The following is a 22,953-nucleotide window of genomic DNA, read 5'->3' as shown; positions in this document are numbered from 1 at the left end:
CTTGAAGAGGGTGATTTGGCGATGAAGTGACCCGATTTCTGACCCTCTACGCCCCTCCTGTGACTCACAGCATGACCGCAAAGTTAGGAGAAAAGGCAATGCCATTACATAGGGAAGTTTGAAAGTACATTTTGGGGGGCCTAATCGCGTAGGAGTGACATATCAGAATGCTCAACCCTTCAAAACTGCACCCAAATCATTAAGAAATGCTTTTGATGTAAATGCATTCATAAAATATAAAGTTAGACCTAGTTTAAAAGTTTACACTTTGTCAGGAAAATGGCCCCACCGGTCCAATTTTACACACTTGCAATACCACATTTCAACAGTAGGGCGTCAAGTCGACACACACATTTACACACGTTGTCAGGAAAAGTCACTTCCAGGGGACCAATTTTACTTTTCAAAAAAAAAAATCGCACTAGGCATATCAGGAGGCTGTTTTCTATCCATTGCAATGCTTGTGCCTGTGGGGACCGGCGCTCGGTCCCCACCGGAAAAATTGGACCCCACGAGGTGAGTGAAATCTCAGGTTGTGGAACCCACCAGGTAGTAAATACGAGAACACAGCAAGTAAGTGCACACACACACACACACACACACACACACACACCAAAAATTACTGAACTTACCTTAAGGTCCAAAGAAGATAAATCCCCAATGAAGAGAGCTGTTGATGGTCTGAATGTTAGGTCCAAAATGAGTGAACTGAGAAGTGTTGCAGGTAAATCCCCAATGTAGAGAGATGTTGATGGTCTGAATGTTAGGTCCAAAATGAGTGAACTGAGAAGTGTTGCCCTTTTATAGGCAGTGTTTCTCAATGTAGAAATAAGTTTTGAAGTTTACTTGTTTTTTCAAAAGGTTATTCACAAGAAGAACTTCAATGTCTAAAATTGTCATGAATCGCTGTGCGGCAGGCAGGAGTTGGACCCAAAGTGCAGGACTCACAGACTCAGGGAGGTGAACTCAAAACTCAGCTTTATTTGCTGGCAGGGAAAAAACATACAAACTAATCTAAACTGGGAACTTGGAAAACTCACAGAGAGACACACAGGGAGATCCACACAGCATGAGGGACGACACGACACTGACTCAGAGAAACACAGGGTTTAAATACACTGGGAAGTAACGAGGGGAATGAGACACAGAAGGAGGGCACAGCTGGGAGAAATCAGGACTGACGAGACAAGCAAAGCAGGACGCATTCACATGAGACACGGATCATCAAAGTAAAACAGGAAGTATCACACAGAGACGCGAACTTGACACAGTGGAGACAGCAACTAAGAAATACAGAGACATAAACCATAAGGCAGAGGTCTAAGAACCAAAATACACAGGGAAATACTCAGCTGGGAACACAAGAGACTAGACTAGAGAGAGTAACAAAAAACCAACCATGAGAACATAATGCACAATGCAGAGTGACAGAAAACAAGAAACTCAAACATGCAAAGACACACAATTACACAGAACAGAGGGGACACAGAGAGACATGAAGGGCAAGGGATCAAAACTAGAAGCCATAGAATAAATCACACACAAGTACAATAATACAAAAATCACAAAGAACTAAAAACGCTGGGTCAGGAGACCCAGGACCGTGACAAAAATTACACAAACATGAAATTTGACTGTGGGACCATTTTTGGTCATTTGCATTTTTCAATTCCAAGTAGGGTTGCCAACTCCCTGAAAAATAAATAAGGGACACTTCGTGGCCAGGGCCGGGCGACCCAATTGTCTTCACCCTTCCCTGTGTGGTGAATTATTTTTTAGCTCTTTTTTTGTGTGTGAAATTATTTTTTTAACCATTTGACTTGAAGTTCATTTAAGTAGATGCATATTCTTTGTGATATGAACACATGGCAAACAAATGATAATTTATCCATTTATTTTTAACACAAAATGACAACATTAACACAATAAAATAGGTCTCTTTCCTAAACGAAAGACTGGTACGCTTCACTTTTTGTGCAAAATGACAAAATTAACACAAAGAACTCTGTCCTGCTTAACCTAAAATTATATAAATTAATAGAAAACAATAGAAAGAAAAACATTCTTGTAACAGTGCACATTTAGTGCAATTAGAAAAGTAAAAAAAAAACAGTCTGTGGAACACCTGTAAACACAACATCTGTGCCTCAAAGGCCTTGACTGTAGCTGAAAGTTGAAGTAAAAAAAATCCAACAAACTCATGAACTCAAGCTCAATGCTACATTATGTGGAAACAGACTACTTTTTCCATTTGTGGTTTTTTTTTTAGCTCTTGCTGCAGTTAGTTGTTTGTCGTTCAGGATTGCAGAGTAAAACTCTGAGCAAGACATATCATAATTTAGACTGACAATGAGCTCACTTCTAATTAATTCAGTAGAACATTTTTTCCGCACATCAGTCCACTTATTCTTCATAAGAGAGAAAATCCTCTCCTCAAACCCAGTGGAAGATGGGATGCTGAGTACAAAGGATACAACAGCCTGCATATTGGGGAGGTCAGCTGCCTGAAGAATTTCCATCCACTTCTCTGCTGTTCCCTTGGACTGCCACTTTTCCTTCTCCTGATGTTCTTTGGTGAGGTGCTTCAGAAGGCTGGTTGCAGTGACACACTCTTCATAAAGCTCATCCATAGAGATGTTTAACCTGCCAATAGAGATGAGAAGTTGACATAAATCCTAAGTGGTACATAGAACATTTACAGTGGTAAATAAATGGAAAAAATGTATTGTATATGTTTATAACGTTGTATAGCATTTAAACAATACAATAAGTATAGTTTATTTATTATGTATTTATCCATCCTTATATTAAGTATATGAACTCCTTGAATTTGTAAAATAGTGTATAAAAGATTGCATGCGTGTGTATATACACTACAAACAAAGTTAATGACTATGGTTTTATTTATATATGTTATCTATCAATTGTATTTGTTTATTTTTAACCATCAATACTATTAAAACATGGTTTATTATTTCACTGGCAAATGTTTTCTCTTGTTGAGAACTTCCACTAAACAATACCGGGATAGACACAACACTTAAAAAGTTAACGGCTACGACAACGGGGAAAAATTGTTTAAAAAGAAGCCTTGCGGTGGATCCGATTCCTCCCACCCAAATGTTATTTAGGTGAAAATAAAACTGCCACCAGACACGTTTGCTTGAGGAATCCATCAGACCAGACCACCTCCATTTTATGAACCCACAGAACCCTCCCCATCCAGCTCTCCCCTCCTCACCCCTCCTCCTCTCCCATCCTCTGTGTGGAAAAAACCATGTTTCAGAACTGTCGGATGTTTATGGACGGGGAATCCAAAGAGTTGCCTTGGTATGTGCAAATACCTTTTACGTAGCCCATCTCAAATTACGTTAAAAAAAATAAAGAAGGCAATTTCAGAATACCTGTCTCCAGCTATCCCTCCTAGGTCAACAAAGGCACCCATCTTCCACCATGAACAACAGGAAGGCCTAACCCAGAAGAAGCCTAACATGAAAAAACAACACGATCTGTTACCTTGTACAGACTGGTGGAGATCGGAGATTTTAACGAGGAGTGGCCAGAGACAAACGGTATGTAAAATCCACCCTGAATGAAAGAGCTGAACCTCGGAGGAATAGAGTACAATCGGATGATCCACACTTTTTTTTATTAAAGTTTGCAAAATTTACAGACTTATTAAAGCGGTTGATCATCAGAAAAATGTTTCAGAAGACCGTTATCATCAATCTCTGAATAAAAATAACCACAAATTTAGTAACTTTGATTAGACCAGCTATCTCAATAGAAGGACACAGACTCTAATTGAGGAGATGCTAAAAACTCGGCTCAGAGATCAATTTTTATCCTTCATGACTATTATAACCAAAGCATAGAGTATGAGTTTAAAATTTGTTTTCAGTTCTCTAGAGAGGCCCCTTTGAGATGGCAGCATCCTGGGAGAAATGGAACCTGGGCCGCCGTCTCCAGCCCGAGTCGTTGGACCAGAACCAGGCGGTGGTTATAGCCAAGCTAGCAGACTGGAATCCAGCTACCACATCAGCAGTGACACACCCTGTAAACCAGAACAACAGCCACAGGTGAGCAGGGAAACGACACAGCTGAATAACCGTGTCAACCCCTCACTGAAACAATACAGCTTTGAGTTACACTCACAAACCTACACAGATTGAAACCTTGTGTGCAGACCTGCCTCCAAACAAGAATAACAGAGGACTCCTCCTCTTATTGTCTTCCTTCCTCACCATCCTCACCAGAACGACAGGTCTGCACTCCAACGAGAGACCCCAACACACAGAGGAAACTGCAGGACTGGAATCTTCATGTGAAGAAAATATCTGTGATCATCGGTGACTCCTATGTGCACAGACTCCTCCGTCCTATAAAGCAGAGGGGTACAGATCGACAGATTTCCATGAGCGAAATGTTGCCACCCGGTGAGGCCCAGCTGGAGAAAGCACCCTGTGGAAAATCTGGTTTTATAACTTTGGACTGAATACCAGTGATGGAGCTGAAAATGGGACTAAAGGCAGAGCAGTCAGCAATCTTTCTAAGGCCCTTATTTGTAAAGAACAAGCCACAATGTTGCATCTTAACAACTTTATTACAGGTTTAGATGAACAGATTCCTGCACTTCCTACTGTGATATTCGGCACAGAAGGACAACATTCACTCGACTAGTAGAGCAGCAATGTGTATGTTAGAACAGTGGAACCAGTGTGTAAATGAGGCATCCCCATAAGCCTTGAAAAGTGGGAGGAGAGTAGTGGTGTGATTCACCTTTCTTAAGTTCCAATGCTCAGCGGGTCCTTTGGACAGAAATAAGTTCTTCTTCTTTCAATAATTGTTTATTCTGTTCATTATAGAATCAGCTATGCTCCAGTGGTCAGGAGAAGCTTCTGCTATATGAAGCTGTTACAGTGCTTTTTGTTACACTGAACGAGAGTAGTTTTTCTTGTTGCTTGTTTGATCTACTTCCATTTAAAAGATTATAATTACTGAAGTGAATGTGTTTTCAGATAGTTTACAGTGCCACTGAAGCTCCACTCAACCAAGTGTGCCTCAACAGTCTGAAATGAAAAGATTTTTCTTGCTTTTTTTATAAAACAATATAATATAATATAAAATAATATAATATAAAACAATAATTTTGGATGTTTCTTTCGGCTCTTGAGGTGCCCTCATTGAGTGGGGTTTGCCCAGTATCCTCGAGGGTATGTGAGGAGCCTTCCATAGTTGGGTTGTTTGGTTTTTACCCCAGCAGCCATTCATCTCCATCTCAACAGTTCATGACCAACATGCCGTGGCTGCCCCCTGTACCTGTTGAGTACCTGTACCCTCATCCACTGGAGCCTGGACCTCCAGCTGATTGCAGCCACTTCAGTGCAAGGAGGAGATGCTTGCTTTTTGTGTGACTGTCTGGCAGTTCACCCTTCCCTTTCTACCCTAACCCATTTTCCACTCCAGCTTCTACCCGACCCGGTTCAGACCCCTCCTCAGGCAGGGAGGGGTCTGAACGGACTGTCGCAGGATTCTCCTTAATACAGGAAAGAAGGGATTTGAAGACGAGATGAGGACTTTTAGCAATTCCCTCCCCCAACCAAATCCTAACCTTAACCCACCATCCAGTCCTGTCCCCCTTCTCTCCTCATACCGGTACCCACAGTTCATGACCTGTGTTCATGGCCTTTTGTTGTGGGCAGTCTGAGGTACACCTGTGCACTACTCATGATGTCAGATCAGCATCCTGATGTGGCACACCTGTGAGGTGGGATGGATTATCTCAGTATAGCAGATGTGCCCACTACCACACATTTGGACTGATTTGTGACCACTGTTTGGGAGGGATGGTTATATTGTGTATCTGGAATGAATTTTAGATCTCTACGTCCATCCCATGGGGAATGGGAGCAGTAACAAAGGTGTTGCGTTTATATTTTTGTTGAGTGTATATATATTATGTTTTAGTATTTGTTCAGTAATGGATTAGGTTATAATTTTATCAGAAAACTGTACAGTAATTTTGGGCGTGGATCACAAGGTGAAGGGTGGGGGTCACCCAGAGTCAGAATCCAGTAAGATATCTGTGTCACCTTTTACAGTTTTCCTGTAATCTGATGTCAAAGATGAGAATATATAGAGTACAGTACTGTAAATCTGGTAAATTTTAGTATTAATTTTCTGGAAAACCATACAGTAATTTGGGGTAGATCACTGGGTAAAAAGTGGAGATGGCCTAGAGCCAGAATCTAGAGAAATATCAGTGTCACCTCTTACAGTTTTTGTGTAATCTCAGCTCAAAGATGAGGATAATAAAAGTACAGTACTGTATATTGGGTAAAGTTTACTGTTAATTTTCTCTGAATCGTACAGTAATTTGGGCTGTGGATCACAGGGTGAAAAGTGGAGATGAACCAAAACTGGGCCCATACGGTAAAAAAAAATATTTTGAAATATATTTTGAAATATATTTCAAAATATACAAAAATTGGCCAAAAAATATATGCGCTAAAATACATTTCAAAATATATTTATATTTTATATATATATTAATATATATCTATAGAGTTTATAGAGATACAGATATATTTTCCACATAATTTTACCTTTTTTTTTCCCCTCGATGGAAAGTCTATCCAGTTCACATTACAGTAATACTAACACCCCTTTTGGTCATCTATCCTTACTCTCCAGCATTCAATCTGTTGACCTTCTTTGTCTGAGTCCAACCACTTCAATGCTTCATCACCTATCTGTGCAATTTTTATTGTTGCAAAGTGAGTTACTTGTGCAGTATGCAATTTTAGATACACAGTCTTCACTTACTATATATGGCTGTCATGGTTTCTTTATCAAGGGCAGTTCTTCGCTCTGCGCCGATGTCTGTTTTGCTGTGTCCTCCTATAAAAAGCATTAACATTTGAGTGTCTGGCTAGTTACATTTCCAAAAATCTGATCTTTGTTCATCTAAACATTTGAACTACAATATTATGCTTTTTGGTAAAGAAACTGGTGACAGAGAAGTAGGCTTTTTAAAATACTATTAGCTAACCATTGGAACTAAGTTTCAAAGCTGTTTACCTTTTAAATTGCTCTGGATCAAAACCTCCAGTGGGAAGACGGCCATCAGAAGAACACGCACCATTAAAGTGGGTGTTTGGGCCTGAAGAGCAGTAGCCCACTGATGTTTCAGAATTTTTATCCCTGTAGCATGTGCTAACTCCACCTGTGGTTGCAATCACATAAAAAGAGTGTTTCAATATAAATTGTTTTTAAAAAACACATTTGAGTTTGCACCTACCTAAATTCTCAGCAAAATTACTTACATATTCAGCATCACTGGAACCCTTTAAATAAATAAACACATACATATGAAGTCAACAATGTTGTTACAGACAGAGTATTACTGGTAAACTAAATGAAAGAAGGAAGAACTCAGAATAACTTAGATGATTGAGTCTTTACACTTTAATAAGAAAGATTGACATTTCGCGGTGGCACAAAGCAAAATCAAAAATACTTACTTTAGAATCCCCAGACGCTTTGCATGAAGAGTTGGGCACCTATAAAGGAGAATATTTAAAGATTAAAAAAAATACACATAGCATTGACTGCCATAAAACCACTGAATAAATATCAGAATGTGACAATGTTGCACAACAATCTAAACCTTGTAAGTCATGTGACATATTTTGATGACGTAAATATATCTATACAATTCAAGTAAATAGGTACAGCATACATGTTCTGGAGAAAAAACAAACAAACAAACAAGCAAAAAAAAAAACAATATATAAGAATCCAGTGGGGTAAAAAATCTCTTCTGAAGAATATAGTTCATTTTGGGTGAAAAACAAAACATTCCTCTAAAATATATATACTGACATCAGCAATCAACATCATGATTGTAATTATTTCCCTACTAGTCCATCTACTGCTCTGTGCATGTGTCAAGCACTACGACTGTATCTATGCATATAAATTCACCATATATATCCTGCAAAAATGTCTTGTTATGGTCAAAAAAAGGCAAACAAACAAAGGCATTCAATCAGAGATGAGAAATTAATCGGGAATATCAATTATATGGTAAATGGCCTGTATTTGTATAGCGCTAGTCCCTAAGGACCCCAAAGCGCTTTACACATTCAGTCATCAACCCATTCACACACTGGTGATGGCAGCTAAAAAAACACAATCCTTATTAAGCAATGTCTAACCAGTAGTACTGGTCTGAATGACAACAAACATAGCTAGTGTTTGGGAAAATCTGTTATAAAACAGTTATTATTTCAATAGTTATGCTTAGCATGTGACATAATATCACGTGACACAGACACTGCGTAAAAAACCACAACAACTAATACTTACTTTAGGAGGATGAGGGAGGGCAGCATCAGGTTGAGACTTTGACATCTGTAAGAGAAAAACTGATGTATTAGAAACAAGTCATTTAAAAATACATTAATGTGGCAGACTGTTCCCTGTTCCGATGTAGTGTACAAGTACAATCAGGGCTGTCACAACAATGGGGCGGTGCCAAGTCGTCGCAACCCTAGGTACAATGTACAAGTACATATAACTACATATGTGAATAAAGCAAGAATCTGTTTAGGTTAGGCACACTGCTGACTGATGCTTGTTAGGTTTATATGATTGCAAACTGCACAAAAACAACAAAGCAACAAAATTAATGGTAATGACAAAAAATTAATTAGATTTTACTTACGTCAGGAAGATCTGCATTCATTTTCATGGGCTAAAATAAATAGGCACAAACATTACTGCTAAACAACCCCAAAAAAACTCCAAAAGGCCTCAAAATGATTAAAAAGGCAAGGAAATGTGGAACATTGTAATTAGTGATTATTAATGAAGGATAACTGTGCTTTGTTTCTAACCTTGGTAATTAAATGCTGTGTAGCCTGAAGGAGAGGTGGGATTTCTGTGAAAGTGAAATTAAATGTGAATAGGTTTTGATAGTTATTGTATATGACAAGTGTAAACACACACATAAAACATGCAATAGTACAGTACTTACTTTCAAGTATTTCATTTTTCAGCCTATCGTTCTCTCTTTTTAGATTCGAGTTCTCTTCTCTCAACTGATTAATGACACGCTGTAGATGTTCAAGTTTCTTTTCATTCCATAACTTTAGATCGTTTTGTTGGTCTGTTGGGTATGCCTAAGAAATGGAACAAAAAACTCTCTCTTTAAAAGCCACCTTCTGTATGAAGGAATGATCTCAAAATGTTAGGGGGGGGTTACACATACATATATATATACACAAAACAGGTATATATATATATTAGTATATATGTCTGTGTGTGTACGCGTGGCGAAACACTCACCTTTTTCTTAGCTGCCGGTTCGTCTGTGACCTCTGTGGCCTCAAGGAGTTTCATAGAAGGTTTACTTTTTCTCTTAAGCACCTCTGGCTTGGGTAGTTGTTCTTCGATTTCCTTAAGCTTTGTTTGCAAAGTTTTTTCCCTTTCTGAGGAGGCAGAATAATAATAAAAAAGGCTAAAGTACATCATAATATAATTAAGTTACATATTTTGATTAACAAATAAGCGACAATAAAGTAATATTATACTGGAGAAAAGGCACCTGCTAGCTTAATGATGGAGGCTTCATAGACCGGCCACCCGCCTTTTGGCTCCTTGGCGCCTTGTCGCCACTCCACCAAATAAACGTCCTTTTCCTCCAAACCGTTTAAGTATTCCTCCTCATCAAAATCCCGAATGTGTTCAGTTGGCAGAATTGAGAACTTTCCATCTTCCGACCACTTAATTAACGCGAACATTATCCGCTTGTGTCTTCCCGTCTGTATATCGGCCATTCGGAAATTGCGCCTCAAACATCGGTTATATTTCAAAAAAAAAAAAAAGGGGGGGGGGGGGGGGGGAAGAAACAACAACTAATAATTTTTTTTATTACTATTATTAATATTTTTTGCACGTTCATTGCACATGTTTGGGAATATTTCAATATTTACTTTTTATTTTATCTTTATTTATAAAAAGCACAATGGCAACGCGCATGCGCATACTCTGCTCCGCTCATTAACCTTTACACTTTCACACAACCTACAGATCTAGAACGAAGACGCTGCATTTTTTGAATAATCTCTGGTGAGCATAGATTTCATAGAAAAAACATATTATATTGTTTTAAGTACCTTTTTTTCGATTAATCCTGTGACGTACAAAGACGGACGTTTTTGGGACTTTACGTTTAAGTTTTTAAAGTTTTTGTTAAGGTCTCCATTGCGTGTGCAGACGCTCGCGGAAGAAGACGCTGCAATTTTGCGAACTCCCTGGAAAACTGCTCGGTAAGCATATATTTCACTACATTTATTTTATATGTTGCAGTTTCTGTTTTACAATCCTCGATGTTTTCTTCAATGTGATTTTAATGTCATCAACAGGTCACGTGTGAGTCAAAATGAGCGAGCCTCCTGAAAGGATTTCGTATAAACGTTATCTAACTGATCCTGAAGAGGAAATTCCTTCAAGAACCAAACGGAGATGGGCACAAAAAGAAAGGTGTGTTGGTAATGTAATATCCCTCACTCTTTAACATTAACGAATGCCATAGGGCAATCAATCAATTAATCTAGTGGCAATCACTAAGGATGCCACAATTATGTAATCGTTCAAAGTGGCAAATAATCGTCCACTGCATGCTTAAGATGTTTGTTTGTTTTTTATCAAGAATAAACAAAGCCAATGTGTAATAGACATTTGGGGCTTAATACTCCAGAATAGCATTGAAGGATTTTCAATTAGTGTTTTCAGCTTATGTTCTTGTAAAAATAGGACATGCAGTTGCTTAAAACAATGGTATAAACATCATTCTAAGTAAATTTTATCAAATGTAATTAATAGCCACAATGAAAATTGTAAGGAAAAAATGATCTTTATAAATTACCATACCATAAGGTACTCTGGCTCCCAAATGAATGATCTGGAGTTGGAGTTGGCTCTTTTAAACAGGGAATGTAGCTAGGCTATGTCTAATCTGCTTATTACTGATCAATAAACATCTTTATAAGTGATCACATCTTTATCATGTTAATAGCAGTTCACTTAGAGTTCAAATATAGCAATAAGCAATTTCTATTTTCTTTATTGTATATTTTCTTTTTCAGAATTAAGGTTGCAGAAGAAGAACTTCAGAATGTTATCAAGGAATGTCAAAAGGTATGCCTTATGATATGATTGGTGGTTCAATTTGCATTTTTGTAAATTCATAAATGAACAGTTCAACCAAAAATGTAAATTCTCTAATCAATTGCTCACTCTTAAGTTGTTATAAACCTGTATGAATTTCTTTTGAACAAAATAATGTTGATAACCAAACAGTTGCTGGTCCCCATTGACATAGTATGGACATAGTATGAAATAACAACACTATGGAAGTCAGTAGGGACAAGAAACTGGTTATCAACATTCTTGAAAATATCTTCTTTTGTGTTCAACAGAACAAAGAAATAGGTTTAGAACAACTTGAGGGTGATGATTACCAAAAGAACATTTTATTCCTTTTATCTTATCATCCATTTTATCTTATCCCTTAGCATTTAATTACCTCAGTTACACCAAATAATAAATGCTTGATTCATATTAATATTAATAATAATCTTATTGGTCTCTTTTTAAGGTTAGTGTTGGAATACAAACATTTTGGGTTAACTGTAATGAAAACACTTTTAATGCATAAACCTAAATTAAATTTATTCTGAATATTGGACTATAGATTTGTCGAAATAAGTACACAATAGTTAGTTGAATTTTCAAGTCAAGAAATGAAATCAAAAAGATCATTACATTTCTAGACACTATTTTTTAAAGAATATTCATGAATTAGTGCATTGAACAAGAAAAAATAAAACAAGTAATCATTGTTCTAATTATGATTTTTACGGTAATTTCTACTTTCTACTGCAATCATATATTCTTACAGAATTTATCATGAAAGAAAGCACTAAGCATTCATTTTGACAGCCTAAGCACACTTAAATTTTGGCAAGACTGAATGGACATGTCAAATAGTGCACAATTAGTGAATGAGACCAATTTCAAATTTCTGCTGTAATGTTAAAAAAAGAGATGCATAAATACAGAGAAGACGGTTACAGGGCAGATCTCACCGATATAGACATGAATGCGTCTATGAGTCCACTAGGTTAATGCTCTTACACTGAAGATTTGCTTACAGGACCCATAATTCTCTCTCTCGCTTCTCTTTTCAAGGAAATCCCAGACACCCTTCCAGAAGACAGAACTCTGCTGATGACTAATGATGAAGAGTGCACTGCAGGTCCTGTTCAGATAGAGGTCCCAGTGGATTCAGGTCAAACTAAAGAGCAAAATCAACTACTACTTCTGGCACTTAAGCTCAAACACAGTTTGACCAATGACTGTCTTAAAGATATCATGAAAATCCTTAATGTTGTTGGTGGCAGTGATTCAGCATGCAGGACAAAATATTCATTTTACAAAGCTTTTGATGATACAAAAGACATCATGAAAATCTGTTATGTGTGTGAACAGTGCAGTAATATAATGTCAGCTGAACTGGACCAAGTTCATTGTGTTCAATGCAACAGCACCTATGACAAAGCAAGTAGGTTTACCAATAACTTTTTCATATACCTCTCCTTGGAAGATCAACTCAAAAATCTCTTGAGAATGCCAGGAATTACAGATGAATTAATAGGAAGGCAAACAGAAACATCTACTTCTCTCAGTGACATTTGTGATGGTTTTTTGTATCAGAAAGCTTTAAGTGGTTCAGAAACGGCCCTTCAAACCCTCAGCTTAACATTTAGCTGTGATGGTGTGCCAGTTTTTAAAAAGTCCCCTTGTAGTATTTGGCCCCTTTTTTGCACCATTAATGAATTGCCATTGAAAACAAGACAGGATAATGTACTCCTTTGTGCACTATGGTTCGGGGATGAGAAGCCTCACATGAGAAGTTTCTTAAAACCTTTCATTGATGAGTGTGTGGGCCTACAGGACAGTGGTTTCACATGGGAAGATGACAAAGGCGTTTCTGTCAATACCAAAGTAATCCCTCTAATTCTAATGAGTGACTCAGTTGCCAGACCTCTGATCCAAAATTTTAAACAGTTTAATGGTGAATACGGATGCTCCTACTGCCTTCATGAAGGAAAGGTAGTTGAAAAAGGCAGAGGATTCACTCGTGTATATCCTTTTCAGAAGGACATTCAGCTCCGCAATCAGGAACAAACTAATGAATTTGTAGAAGCTGCGCTACAGTCTGGTAAAGCTGTTATGGGTGTTAAAGGGCCAAGTATGTTGTGTAGACTTCCCAGTTTTGATATTATCGAAGGGTCTGTCCCAGACTATATGCATTCAGTACTTCTGGGTGTTGCAAGAACTGTAACAGGGCTGTGGTTAAACAGTGAAAACCATGAAAAGCACTGGTATATAGGTAGGTCTACAAAACTGTTAGATGAAATGCTTTTAAAGATTAAACCGCCATGTAATGTACCTCGTGTGCCAAGGTCTGTCACATTGAGGAAATTTTGGAAAGCCCATGTGGCTCTTTTATTATAGCTTACCTGTACTGAAAGGTGTATTGCCAGAACCACTACTGAATCACTGGTCTAAACTAGTCAAGGGAGTATCCCTTCTGTTGGGCGAAAATATAACTAGAGAGCAGATTACTGAGTCTGAGGCACTTCTAACAGATTTTGTGAAAGACATGGAGGTATTCTATGGGGAAGCTAATCTGTCTTATAATGTACATCTTTGCCTCCATTTACCAAGGAGTGTAGTTAACTGGGGGCCTTTGTGGGCTCATTCCGCCTTTGTGTTTGAGTCTTACAATGCTAAACTACTAGACATGATCAAAAGCACTCAAGGGGTTGCGCTACAGATTGTAAAAATGTTCTGGCTACAGAAGGCCTTACCATTTTATGGCCAGACTTTACTGAAAGATGCCTCAAATGAATGCAAGGAGATATTTGAATCTCTAACAAGACCTAAACAGTTAAAAGATGTAACTCGCACACATGGTATCACTGCACTTAATCATCCTAAAGTGCGATTAATTAGGAGGGATGACTATATGGCACTGAGTCGTTATGGGGTACAAAGGAGCAGAGTAAAGTACTTTCAACGAATCATTACAAATGGCGAGGTGTTTCACTCAGAAGATTACAGTCGTGTAGTCAAACGTAATTCATTCACTGTTATGTTGAATGATAATGATCAAAATTTCTTTAACATTAAACGATTTGTAATATGTCAAAATGAAAGTGGAGAGACGTGTTATGCCATTGGAAGATTCTATGAACGAGCAAAGCATAGTCTCTGTGCCTCAAATCCAAGTTATTTTGAACCAGTATCAAAACGCCTTGGGCATCTGACAGGTATTCTTGCTGCAGAGATCAAATGCAAATGTCTGATCATTCACACTGAAAAACTAAAAGTCAATTACATTTTTAGAAGCATTAATCAGTGTGAATTCCTTAAATAAGGTTAAACACGAGAAAACATGATTTTCTGCCATGTGGTATTTTTCTGAAGTGATTTTAAACCAGTTCATAAAAAAAACATACATAATTAAACATTAAATGGCAAAACGTCAGATATACATTACATTAAGTCATTAAGTGCTATATTATATTGCATCATTAAAGGAACATCATCAATGATCCACAGGACATCTAAAATACCCTTGTTGTGTTTACAAGGTTCTATAATAAGGGAAGAAAATTAGTACATGCTGTTACCCTGTCAGACCAGGGGTGTCGCTAATGAGGCTGGGTAAGAGAAAGAGGAGAAGAAGAAAGTAGAGAGCGAGAACAAGATGGAGCTCCGCTGTAAAGCCTAAAATAAAATGTTGAACCCAGACGTCGCCTCCGCTGCCTGATTACACACCCAACAAATTGGCGACGAAGATGAGCGCTTCAGTGCCGAGCCCACCGCCCTTTTTGCAACATGCGGGTGAGCCGCCAATACCGTTTATGACGTGGCGCAAATTCTTTGAGAACTACATGCTAGTGATAAATGCTACGGGAGATGCATGGCCGGAGGCGAGACGACGAGCCGTCTTATTACATTGCTTGGGACTGAAGGATATAAAAAAAACAACAACAGCAATAGAATAATATTAAACACAAAGTGAACCCGTCTTCCTTCATTAAATAGGTTCTTTTAGATGTTAAGGAGGAATTGACTTAACCAGGCTGGCGGAGAATGAAGACAACCGGACACCTGCTGCAGATGGGGAATCAGTGAACTTTTATTCAGACAGAGACAAGCTCTCAAAACAGCTCACATCAAGAGATTCCAAATATTTGCTGTGAGGATGGGTATATATTCTCTAAAACTTACAGGAGGGGGTTGTGAGGAAAGTGCTGCATTAGCAGAAAAACAACTCCATAAAAGGAAATCGGCCTTGGGTGTTCTAGTCTCTTCGCTTCTTATCGCTCTCAAGGCCAAAGTCGTGAGCACACATTTTTATTACACAGTTGCACAGTAACTTTAAAGCTGAACAATATTTAAAGCTGAATAATGTTTGATTCAGATTATATTTTCTTCAAATCCCCCTTTTGACCCATCTTAAATGGGTCAACACACAAAAATAAGTAACATTCAAAGGAACACAGAGACGTGTCGAAGCCTGGCTCTAAAAACTCCTCGGGTCTTTTCATTTGTCTTTATCTGTCATTGCAGATGAGGAGAAAAGAGTCCAGGCACCACCCTGCCCAGGGGTCGGCTGCAAGCAGTCTCGGTTCCCGATGAAAGCAGTAACAGCTGTCCTGCACACAAGGGTACAACGAGTTAGTGCAACCAGGGTAGTGACACAAAATTAACAGTTCCTGTAACTCAGCAATCAAAAAACATAAGTAATGATAAAAATGTGGAGAGTACAGAGTATACTATAATAATGAGAGATATAAACGTGAAAATGTGAAAGAATAAATCAACCGTAAAATAAACTCAGAACGGTAACTGCTAAGGACATTCAAAAGTGAATATGGTAAAACTGGAGAGGAAGTGGTGGGCAAGACCCTAGGGGCTACATTTGTCAGATTGGGACTGTCAGAAGTGGGCGAAGCTTTTCAACTTCAATGTGTCACAAGTGTCGGGGGCCCTTCACAGATCAGGATTATGCCAATGGGAATGAGACCCAGGGCCAGGAAGCAAACAAAGACGCAACATCTTTGCCTGCCTGTCATTTCAGGGGGAAAGGGCCAAGAAATGTTTACTTAGCTTGTATGTCGTCTAATAGAGTATGATGGGTCAGAGAAAGGCGGTCCAGTTCCCCTCACCTCGCCAAGGGCGTGTTCTAGGAGTTAAAGAGCAACAACCTGCAATCTGTACCAAAAAATCTTCATAGTCCCACCGGAAAATCATAAGAGTAATAAACGATTCAGCTCAACAGACAAGTATCATGTTCAGGTTTCTCCAATCATTAAATCACTATTATTGCCACAATTTGCTTTATTCACCCTTTGGGCAATGAGAGAAAGAGCCCCTAATGGCCAGTTAGTGGGCTCTAGGTCAAACTGTCCCCAAATTTGTTATCTGTTATTATTACTTGTTGTCATGTCACTTGTCTGTTTTCTACTGCACCCCTCTCACCAAAGCAAAGCAAACATTAGCAGCACATTGACCGTAGTCAGACATCCTCATTCCATAGGTGCTATAAAACATTTCCTGTAAAAGAATCACAGTTTTCAAGACAGGGTGTGTCTCCCCCAACACTCTCACCAGAATACAGTGTAATAGCATCCCCAACTCCTAACCCATAAACATCGTTTCTTCACACATCCGCCCAGAAATCCTGTAATAGAAAAACATTAAAACTGTAACCCTGTAGGGAAGAAAATGTAAATGGTAACGCTGCGCAGTTACCTCTGTAAGCAACACAAGACACAAAAATGGCATTTACAGGTTCACTCATCCTCGAATATTTTGTCATCCTTCTACTCCTGTAAAAGAAACCCACATAAATTCATCCACCCTTTTATCCTATCTAGGTGGAGGTGGTTAACCTTGAGTCATGGTCAAGTCTTGTCATCTTTTACCAGTCAGTCCGTTTGTTTTTATTCCCAGTCTTTCATCCATTCATCCGTTCTTTGCTGATAGTGAAACCTGTCGTCGCATCTAGTTTCCACACTCAGCAAAATGACGTCATCTCAAAAAGAAACCAGAACTTGAGTTTGGATTACCTCGCTGAATCCTTTTTTAAACAGGGACTCTCGTTTCTAATTGTCCCCACAAGTGTTTCCTCCAGAACCCATTTCAATGCGGAGAAACTCACTTACAACAATTTTCTCGCCGACGTGTAATGCTTGTAATTTCCGATGTGCAGATCTGCTTAAAGAAAAGATTCACAAACAAAAATCAGTAAACATAAAACAAAATAAAATGAAAAATAACAAAAACAAAATGCAGACGCCCGGGTCTTAGGACTTGTCACTGAATATTCTTCCCATCAATAAAAATACCAACCTAAACCTACACAGAGTCAAATCAACACCACCTCAACCTTTTCATATTCATAAACCTATATGTTTTGCGTTCGTGAAACAAAATTGAACCATTAAGTAAGTTGAGCTCTTGAAATGTTTTAATTCTCTTAATTCTGCCAGTTTATTTCAACACTTATTCAATGACTTTTATTCAACTGCTACTTGGTCACTCGACTTTTACCTGTTCAAATTGCCTAGGGTTCAACAAAGTCTAGATCCCCGTTTTCATGAAACTTGAACGGTGTACGATGATTTACTTACAGTAATTTAGAATCATCACTCAACCTAGCTCTACTACTGGCACTGCGTGACTTTTCTCACACTGGAAACCAGAATTTAGTACAGAACTTTAATGCCTCAGGCAATCGCGTTCAAGGGCTGCCCCCCCCTTCTCTTCTTCTTTGTCCGTGTGTTCCTCCTTTATTAAATCTCCATCACAATGACGTGGCGCTCTGAAATAAAACTCACACTGTTAATTCCTCGTTTTCACTCTGCACCACTGCTCAGAGTGTTTTCTTTTCTTTTTAGTGTAGAGTAAACAATTAAGTCGAGGCCTTAAGCCCCAGATATCTCGCACGGGCATCATTTTCATAACCAAACCGCTCCGGACTCTGCTCCCCAGACCACACAAATGCCCTCTGGGCTTATTATTATAGCAAATTCTGTATTTGACTTTGTTGTGTGCAGCATTGAGCCTTTGTCAGTAAAGCATTCTTCATTGCAGCAGCTGGAGCATTGTGTGTCACTTCTTAGTAAATTAAATCAACATTTTGATTTTAGTGCATGGGTATGTATCAGTTTTTGCTCCCTCAACAAGTGCATAAGTGTTCATGTGTGTGTTTCCCTTCATTCTAAGTAGGCGCATGCAGAAGTGTGTGTTCGTGTGTTGGTATATGTTTGTGTTCATCACCTTCCTGTTCTGTAGTTTAGGTAAACCAGCGGCCTGACGCATGGCCTAGGGTCCTCCCCTCCTCTTTGGGTCTGTTTTCATCCGTTGTTGCAGCTGCCTGCATCTTCTCCTTGTACCTTGACCCTTTTGCTTCTGCCTTCTGCAGCTCTGCTGTTCGGCTCTTCTCAGAGGTCAGCATCCTTCTGCTCACCGTCCCTTTTCCTCCGGGCTTAATGCGCGTCTCGTCACAGCTCTGTCAGCTGACGCAGCCTGGGAATTTCCCCCGTGTAGTGAAACGGGCTTTAGGTTTAGTGCTCTCCGTCTCTGCTGCATGAGATCACTCTTTTGCAGCACTGTTGACATCCTCAAGTTGTTGTTGTGAGTCCAGCTGCTGTGGCCTTCAGGGGTCAAAGGGTCAAAGATGGTCGCGGAGAGGGCAACGATGGTAGAGGGGAGGGTAGGAGTCCAGGTCAGCTTCGGCTCTCAGAAAAAACAAAAACAAAACAAAACAGGCGAACAGGAAAATGATGTTGTGTTGGCTGTGCTGTGTTGGCTGTGTTATCCCGAGAGGGGAGAAACAACGAGATCTCGTCTCCCCCCTTTTTGTTTTTTTTTTTTTTTTTTTTTCTTTTCACCATATAATCAACTCATAACCCCTCAAGTTGACAGGACAACACAGGTACGTGTTAAAATTCTTAAGATCCTGTTTAGAAACCTAAAAAGGAATTTCCTATCATTCAGTAGTCATTTGTCTTAAACAATCAACAAAAACATGTCCCAAGTCGACCCTTTTAACCACTAAATTTTTCGTGTCCTCACTTAATCCTCAGACCAGTGTCTTTGTCTTTTGACGTTACGTTGTTGTCCTGCAACCCAAAGCGTTTAATTGTCAGTAATGTATAAACTATATCATTTAAAAACAGGTGTATGTTAAGTGTCGCTACTTTAACCTTGCATGTACGTGCACATGTATGTAAGCTGTTTCTTCATTGCATGTATGGGTGCGTCTTTATATGGGTTACTTTAACTTTTTCTCAAACGAGGCATGTCTCTAACACGCACATGTGTCTGTTCCTCACCCTTCTCATATCTTTCTCTGGTTGTGTGTGGTTTTATTTGTTTCAGTGATTTACCAGGAACATCTTTTCCTTTTCTCCATGTCTTCCGCCAGAGGTTAACACTGGTGAGATTCAGGGACACAGCACCCAGAGCAGTTCAGCAAGAAAAACCCGCCTCAAACTACATTCTCTCTTTTTTGTTTTACCGGGAGGGGTGAGGACAACTCTGGTGTCCAGTCGTGAATTTTAGCCAAAGCTTGGCCTGTCTTCTGCTGCCGTACTCAGGCCTCCAGGTTAAGAAAAAACACCTGTATGAAGACACTAAACATACATTTAGTATTTGTATAAACATAACTGCCTAAATCATTGAACTCTTGAGGAGGGTGTATTTCAGAATCAGAATCAAAATCAAAAACTTTATTGTCATTGTCATGAGACCGACGACATTAAGAATGGTCCCCGATCATTGCATCATCCCTAGTAATATCAAATATAAAAAAACAATAAAATTCAATCAATAAAATAGATAGAATACTTAAAATACTAAGTATTCCCACCGTCATGCTTCAGACCGTGCATAGATTAACACAAGAGTGGCATGGTGGACATTTTTGTAGTATTCAGATGTGTTATTGCAGTTGGATAACAGCTGTGTTTGAGTCTATTAGTCCTTGCTCTGATTGCCCTGTACCGTCTGCCTTAGGGCAACAGTTCGAACAGGGAGTGGCCAGGATGTGAGGTGTCTTTTATTATGTTTTGGGCCTTTTTTAAACAGTGGGCGTTGTTTGACTCTTTACTAACTTTAAAACCCCACCATAACAATTTCTCACTGACAAACTTCTATGCATCCATTTAAACATGCGAAGCCAGCACAAAATCACACACATACCCCTACAGCAAAGCTTTAACATAACCACAATGCAACTCCTCCCTTAAACGGGAGAAATCACCCTGAATCAACCAAGTCTGTATAAAACGTCAAACAAAGATAAACCACAAACATTTCTACACTTCTGTGTCTTCCACGCAGCACAATAGGCAGAAAAACACCGATTACTCACAGTCTACAACAAAAGAAAAACCTGCTCTTTTCACAACTCTCACAGCTAAAGTCAAAACTCTTACCCAGTGCCTCTGAAATAACAAAAAAAATCACCAAATACTCGATTACTCTTTTCACTCGCTCCCTCTCACTCCCTTCTTCCTCATACAGCATACACGCTCGCTCCCGCGGACCCGCTCGGCCCCGCGGGCTCACTCGGCCCCCACCTTTTTCCTCTCACAGAGACAGAGAGAGAGACCCTTTTCCTTTTTTTTTTTTTTACTTCGGTCTATCTGCACAGAGTTTACCTCATCTCTTTCCTTCTATGGGCATGCACACTTCCTGTCTCACACACACAGCCCCTCTCTCAGAGAGAGCAGAAAAGAGTTTTTCCTTTTTTTCAACACTCAGGAGAAATTCAACAGACAGTTTATACCACTATTTTACACTTTATTTACACACACCGGTAATTTATGTTCTATTTACACACGGGCCCGCATAGACATATGCCAGAAGAGGTTACCCCTAACTTTTTGACTAATTTAAAAGCATCTTTCAGCTGTTTTGCTTCTTTAGGCTGGTGTGTGGAGTTGATGACTGTCTCAACACATGTTAATTGTTCTCCCAATGTGCTAAGAATAACACCGGGACCCCAACCATCATCATTAGTTTCTCGATCTAATTCTCCATCCATTTTACTGTCAATGGAGGAGTGTTCTTTTATTGCTTTTAAAGGAGAATTTGGGCCAGCTGGGTTTCTGCCTCTGTTAGGCACTAATCAGCTGGGGCGCTGCTTTAAAGGTGAGTCAGCACTGAAATATCCCTTCAGGTGTTACCAAGCTTCTACCAAACCGGAGTCTGGCGGGTAACCTTGCCTAGAGCTTCCTGATAGGGGTGCTAGTTGGTTGTCACCTTGTTCACACGTCTCATTCACACTTCATACATTACCTGCAGTCACTCATTACCCTCCTTATGTATGTAATAAATGTGTAAAAAAATTCTATGTGTGGTGTATTATTTTAACCAAAAGAGGAACCTAGTTCCTTTAATTGTGTAATCTGTGAACAACGGAGAACCAAACTGTCCTGCCCAGTGTTCCACAGCAAGCATTCAGCGTGTATTTATGTGTGTCCAATATCAAACAGAACATCAAAACATTTAAAACACTAAAATCATCGGGGTTTTAAGAAGAGATCCGTTTTCTCCTATTGATCAAAGGGACCCCTCCTATGGACTCCAACCAGTACTTCTCTTTTTTAAGTTTTAGAGGATCTTTTCTAATAAAGTCCTCTGGGCCTTCCTAACCCTTCTGTAGTTTAGAGAATATTACTAAAAAATATTCTCAAGGCCTTTAACCTTTTAATTTGTTTAGAAAGGCGTTACTAATAAACCCTTTCAAGGTCCCAGACCTGCTGAGGTATGTATCCGACACCGGAGAGCAAACCCGTCGGCTGCAACCGTGGTCAGACCTCAGTTCACTCTTATCTTTATTCACTTATTCACTTATTTCTTATTCACTTATCTCTTATTCACTTGTCTGATTCTCAACAAGCCTTAAGTAAGCCAGACAATTTTGGTTATGAATTACTAGGAGTTTGGACACTAAGTATTTTTATAATGTTCAATATAGCAGAAATAAAAGGTCTGCTTACCTTGTTTTTTGTGTGTACACAGCTTTTGTCCAAACTCCGTTCACTCAGACCACGGCCGATGTCCTCCCTCCCGTTCCAGTTTGACCTGGAGCGGATCCTGTTCGTGACGCCAATTGAAGGATATAAAAAAAACAACAACAGCAATAGAATAATATTAAACACAAAGTGAACCCGTCTTCCTTCATTAAATAGGTTCTTTTAGATGTTAAGGAGGAATTGACTTAACCAGGCTGGCGGAGAATGAAGACAACCGGACACCTGCTGCAGATGGGGAATCAGTGAACTTTTATTCAGACAGAGACAAGCTCTCAAAACAGCTCACATCAAGAGATTCCAAATATTTGCTGTGAGGATGGGTATATATTCTCTAAAACTTACAGGAGGGGGTTGTGAGGAAAGTGCTGCATTAGCAGAAAAACAACTCCATAAAAGGAAATCGGCCTTGGGTGTTCTAGTCTCTTCGCTTCTTATCGCTCTCAAGGCCAAAGTCGTGAGCACACATTTTTATTACACAGTTGCACAGTAACTTTAAAGCTGAACAATATTTAAAGCTGAATAATGTTTGATTCAGATTATATTTTCTTCAGGACCAGAGGGACAACGACTGTTCTACACACTGCCGAATCAAGGTACAACGTTTGCTGAAGCCATGACTGCGCTTGAAAACCACTTTGTCCCTAAAGTGAATGTAGTGGCATGCAGGCACACATTCAGACAGCGAGTTCAGCGGGCTGATGAAACGGTGACCCAGTATGTTGCCGCCCTCAGAGCATTAGCTGTGCCATGTGGTTTT

General features: G+C 39.2%; 1 protein-coding gene, 2 long non-coding RNA genes and 1 pseudogene across 6 annotated transcripts; 1 reads left to right on the top strand and 3 right to left on the bottom strand.

Annotated features, from left to right (window-relative positions):
* Positions 1–1,871: 1,871 nt before the first annotated feature.
* On the bottom strand, positions 1,872–2,754 carry LOC147310698 (uncharacterized; annotated as a pseudogene).
* A 3,946-nt stretch (positions 2,755–6,700) lies between these two features.
* On the bottom strand, positions 6,701–9,985 carry LOC147310697 (uncharacterized). 4 transcript variants are annotated; one of them, XM_086269849.1, is made up of 10 exons: positions 9,611–9,985; positions 9,352–9,494; positions 9,041–9,185; positions 8,901–8,944; positions 8,729–8,758; positions 8,371–8,415; positions 7,524–7,562; positions 7,326–7,346; positions 7,081–7,225; positions 6,701–6,900 (listed from the first exon to the last, which is right to left on the bottom strand). In XM_086269849.1, exons 1-10 carry the CDS (start codon positions 9,840–9,842, stop codon positions 6,818–6,820), a joined length of 927 nt encoding a protein of 308 aa, XP_086125975.1. In that variant the 5' UTR covers positions 9,843–9,985; the 3' UTR covers positions 6,701–6,817. The 4 variants fall into 4 exon arrangements, with proteins under 4 accessions (XP_086125975.1, XP_086125974.1, XP_086125976.1 ...); XM_086269848.1 differs by having other exon boundaries at positions 8,901–9,185; XM_086269850.1 differs by having other exon boundaries at positions 9,352–9,722.
* A 406-nt stretch (positions 9,986–10,391) lies between these two features.
* On the top strand, positions 10,392–12,422 carry LOC147310696 (uncharacterized). The gene is made up of 3 exons (XR_015125828.1): positions 10,392–10,548; positions 11,154–11,205; positions 12,259–12,422. It is a non-coding gene; the product is annotated as an uncharacterized LOC147310696 (long non-coding RNA).
* Positions 12,423–15,256: 2,834 nt separating this feature from the next.
* LOC147310695 (uncharacterized) lies at positions 15,257–22,744 on the bottom strand. Its single transcript, XR_015125882.1, has 2 exons — positions 22,387–22,744; positions 15,257–22,257 (listed from the first exon to the last, which is right to left on the bottom strand). It is a non-coding gene; the product is annotated as an uncharacterized LOC147310695 (long non-coding RNA).
* Positions 22,745–22,953: the final 209 nt, after the last annotated feature.

Source organism: Aulonocara sp. 'chitande type north' Nkhata Bay, linkage group LG17, assembly GCF_057382095.1.
Source record: "Aulonocara sp. 'chitande type north' Nkhata Bay isolate Kocher_YH1m ecotype deep benthic linkage group LG17, A_spYH_male_GT1.1, whole genome shotgun sequence".
Lineage (NCBI taxonomy): Eukaryota > Metazoa > Chordata > Actinopteri > Cichliformes > Cichlidae > Aulonocara > Aulonocara sp. 'chitande type north' Nkhata Bay.
This window is presented reverse-complemented; position numbering and strand designations above follow the sequence as displayed.

What these genes read in the sequence shown, in the direction of transcription:
- LOC147310697 (XM_086269848.1), bottom strand. Translation starts at nt 9,842, where the DNA reads ATGGCCGATATACAGACGGGAAGACACAAGCGGATAATGTTCGCGTTA. An exon ending in CTCCATCATTAAGCTAGCAG is followed by an intron (nt 9,495 to 9,610) that starts GTGCCTTTTCTC and finishes CTGCCTCCTCAG; the next exon opens with AAAGGGAAAAAACTTTGCAA. An exon ending in AAGCGTCTGGGGATTCTAAA is followed by an intron (nt 7,347 to 7,523) that starts GTAAGTATTTTT and finishes ATTTATTTAAAG; the next exon opens with GGTTCCAGTGATGCTGAATA.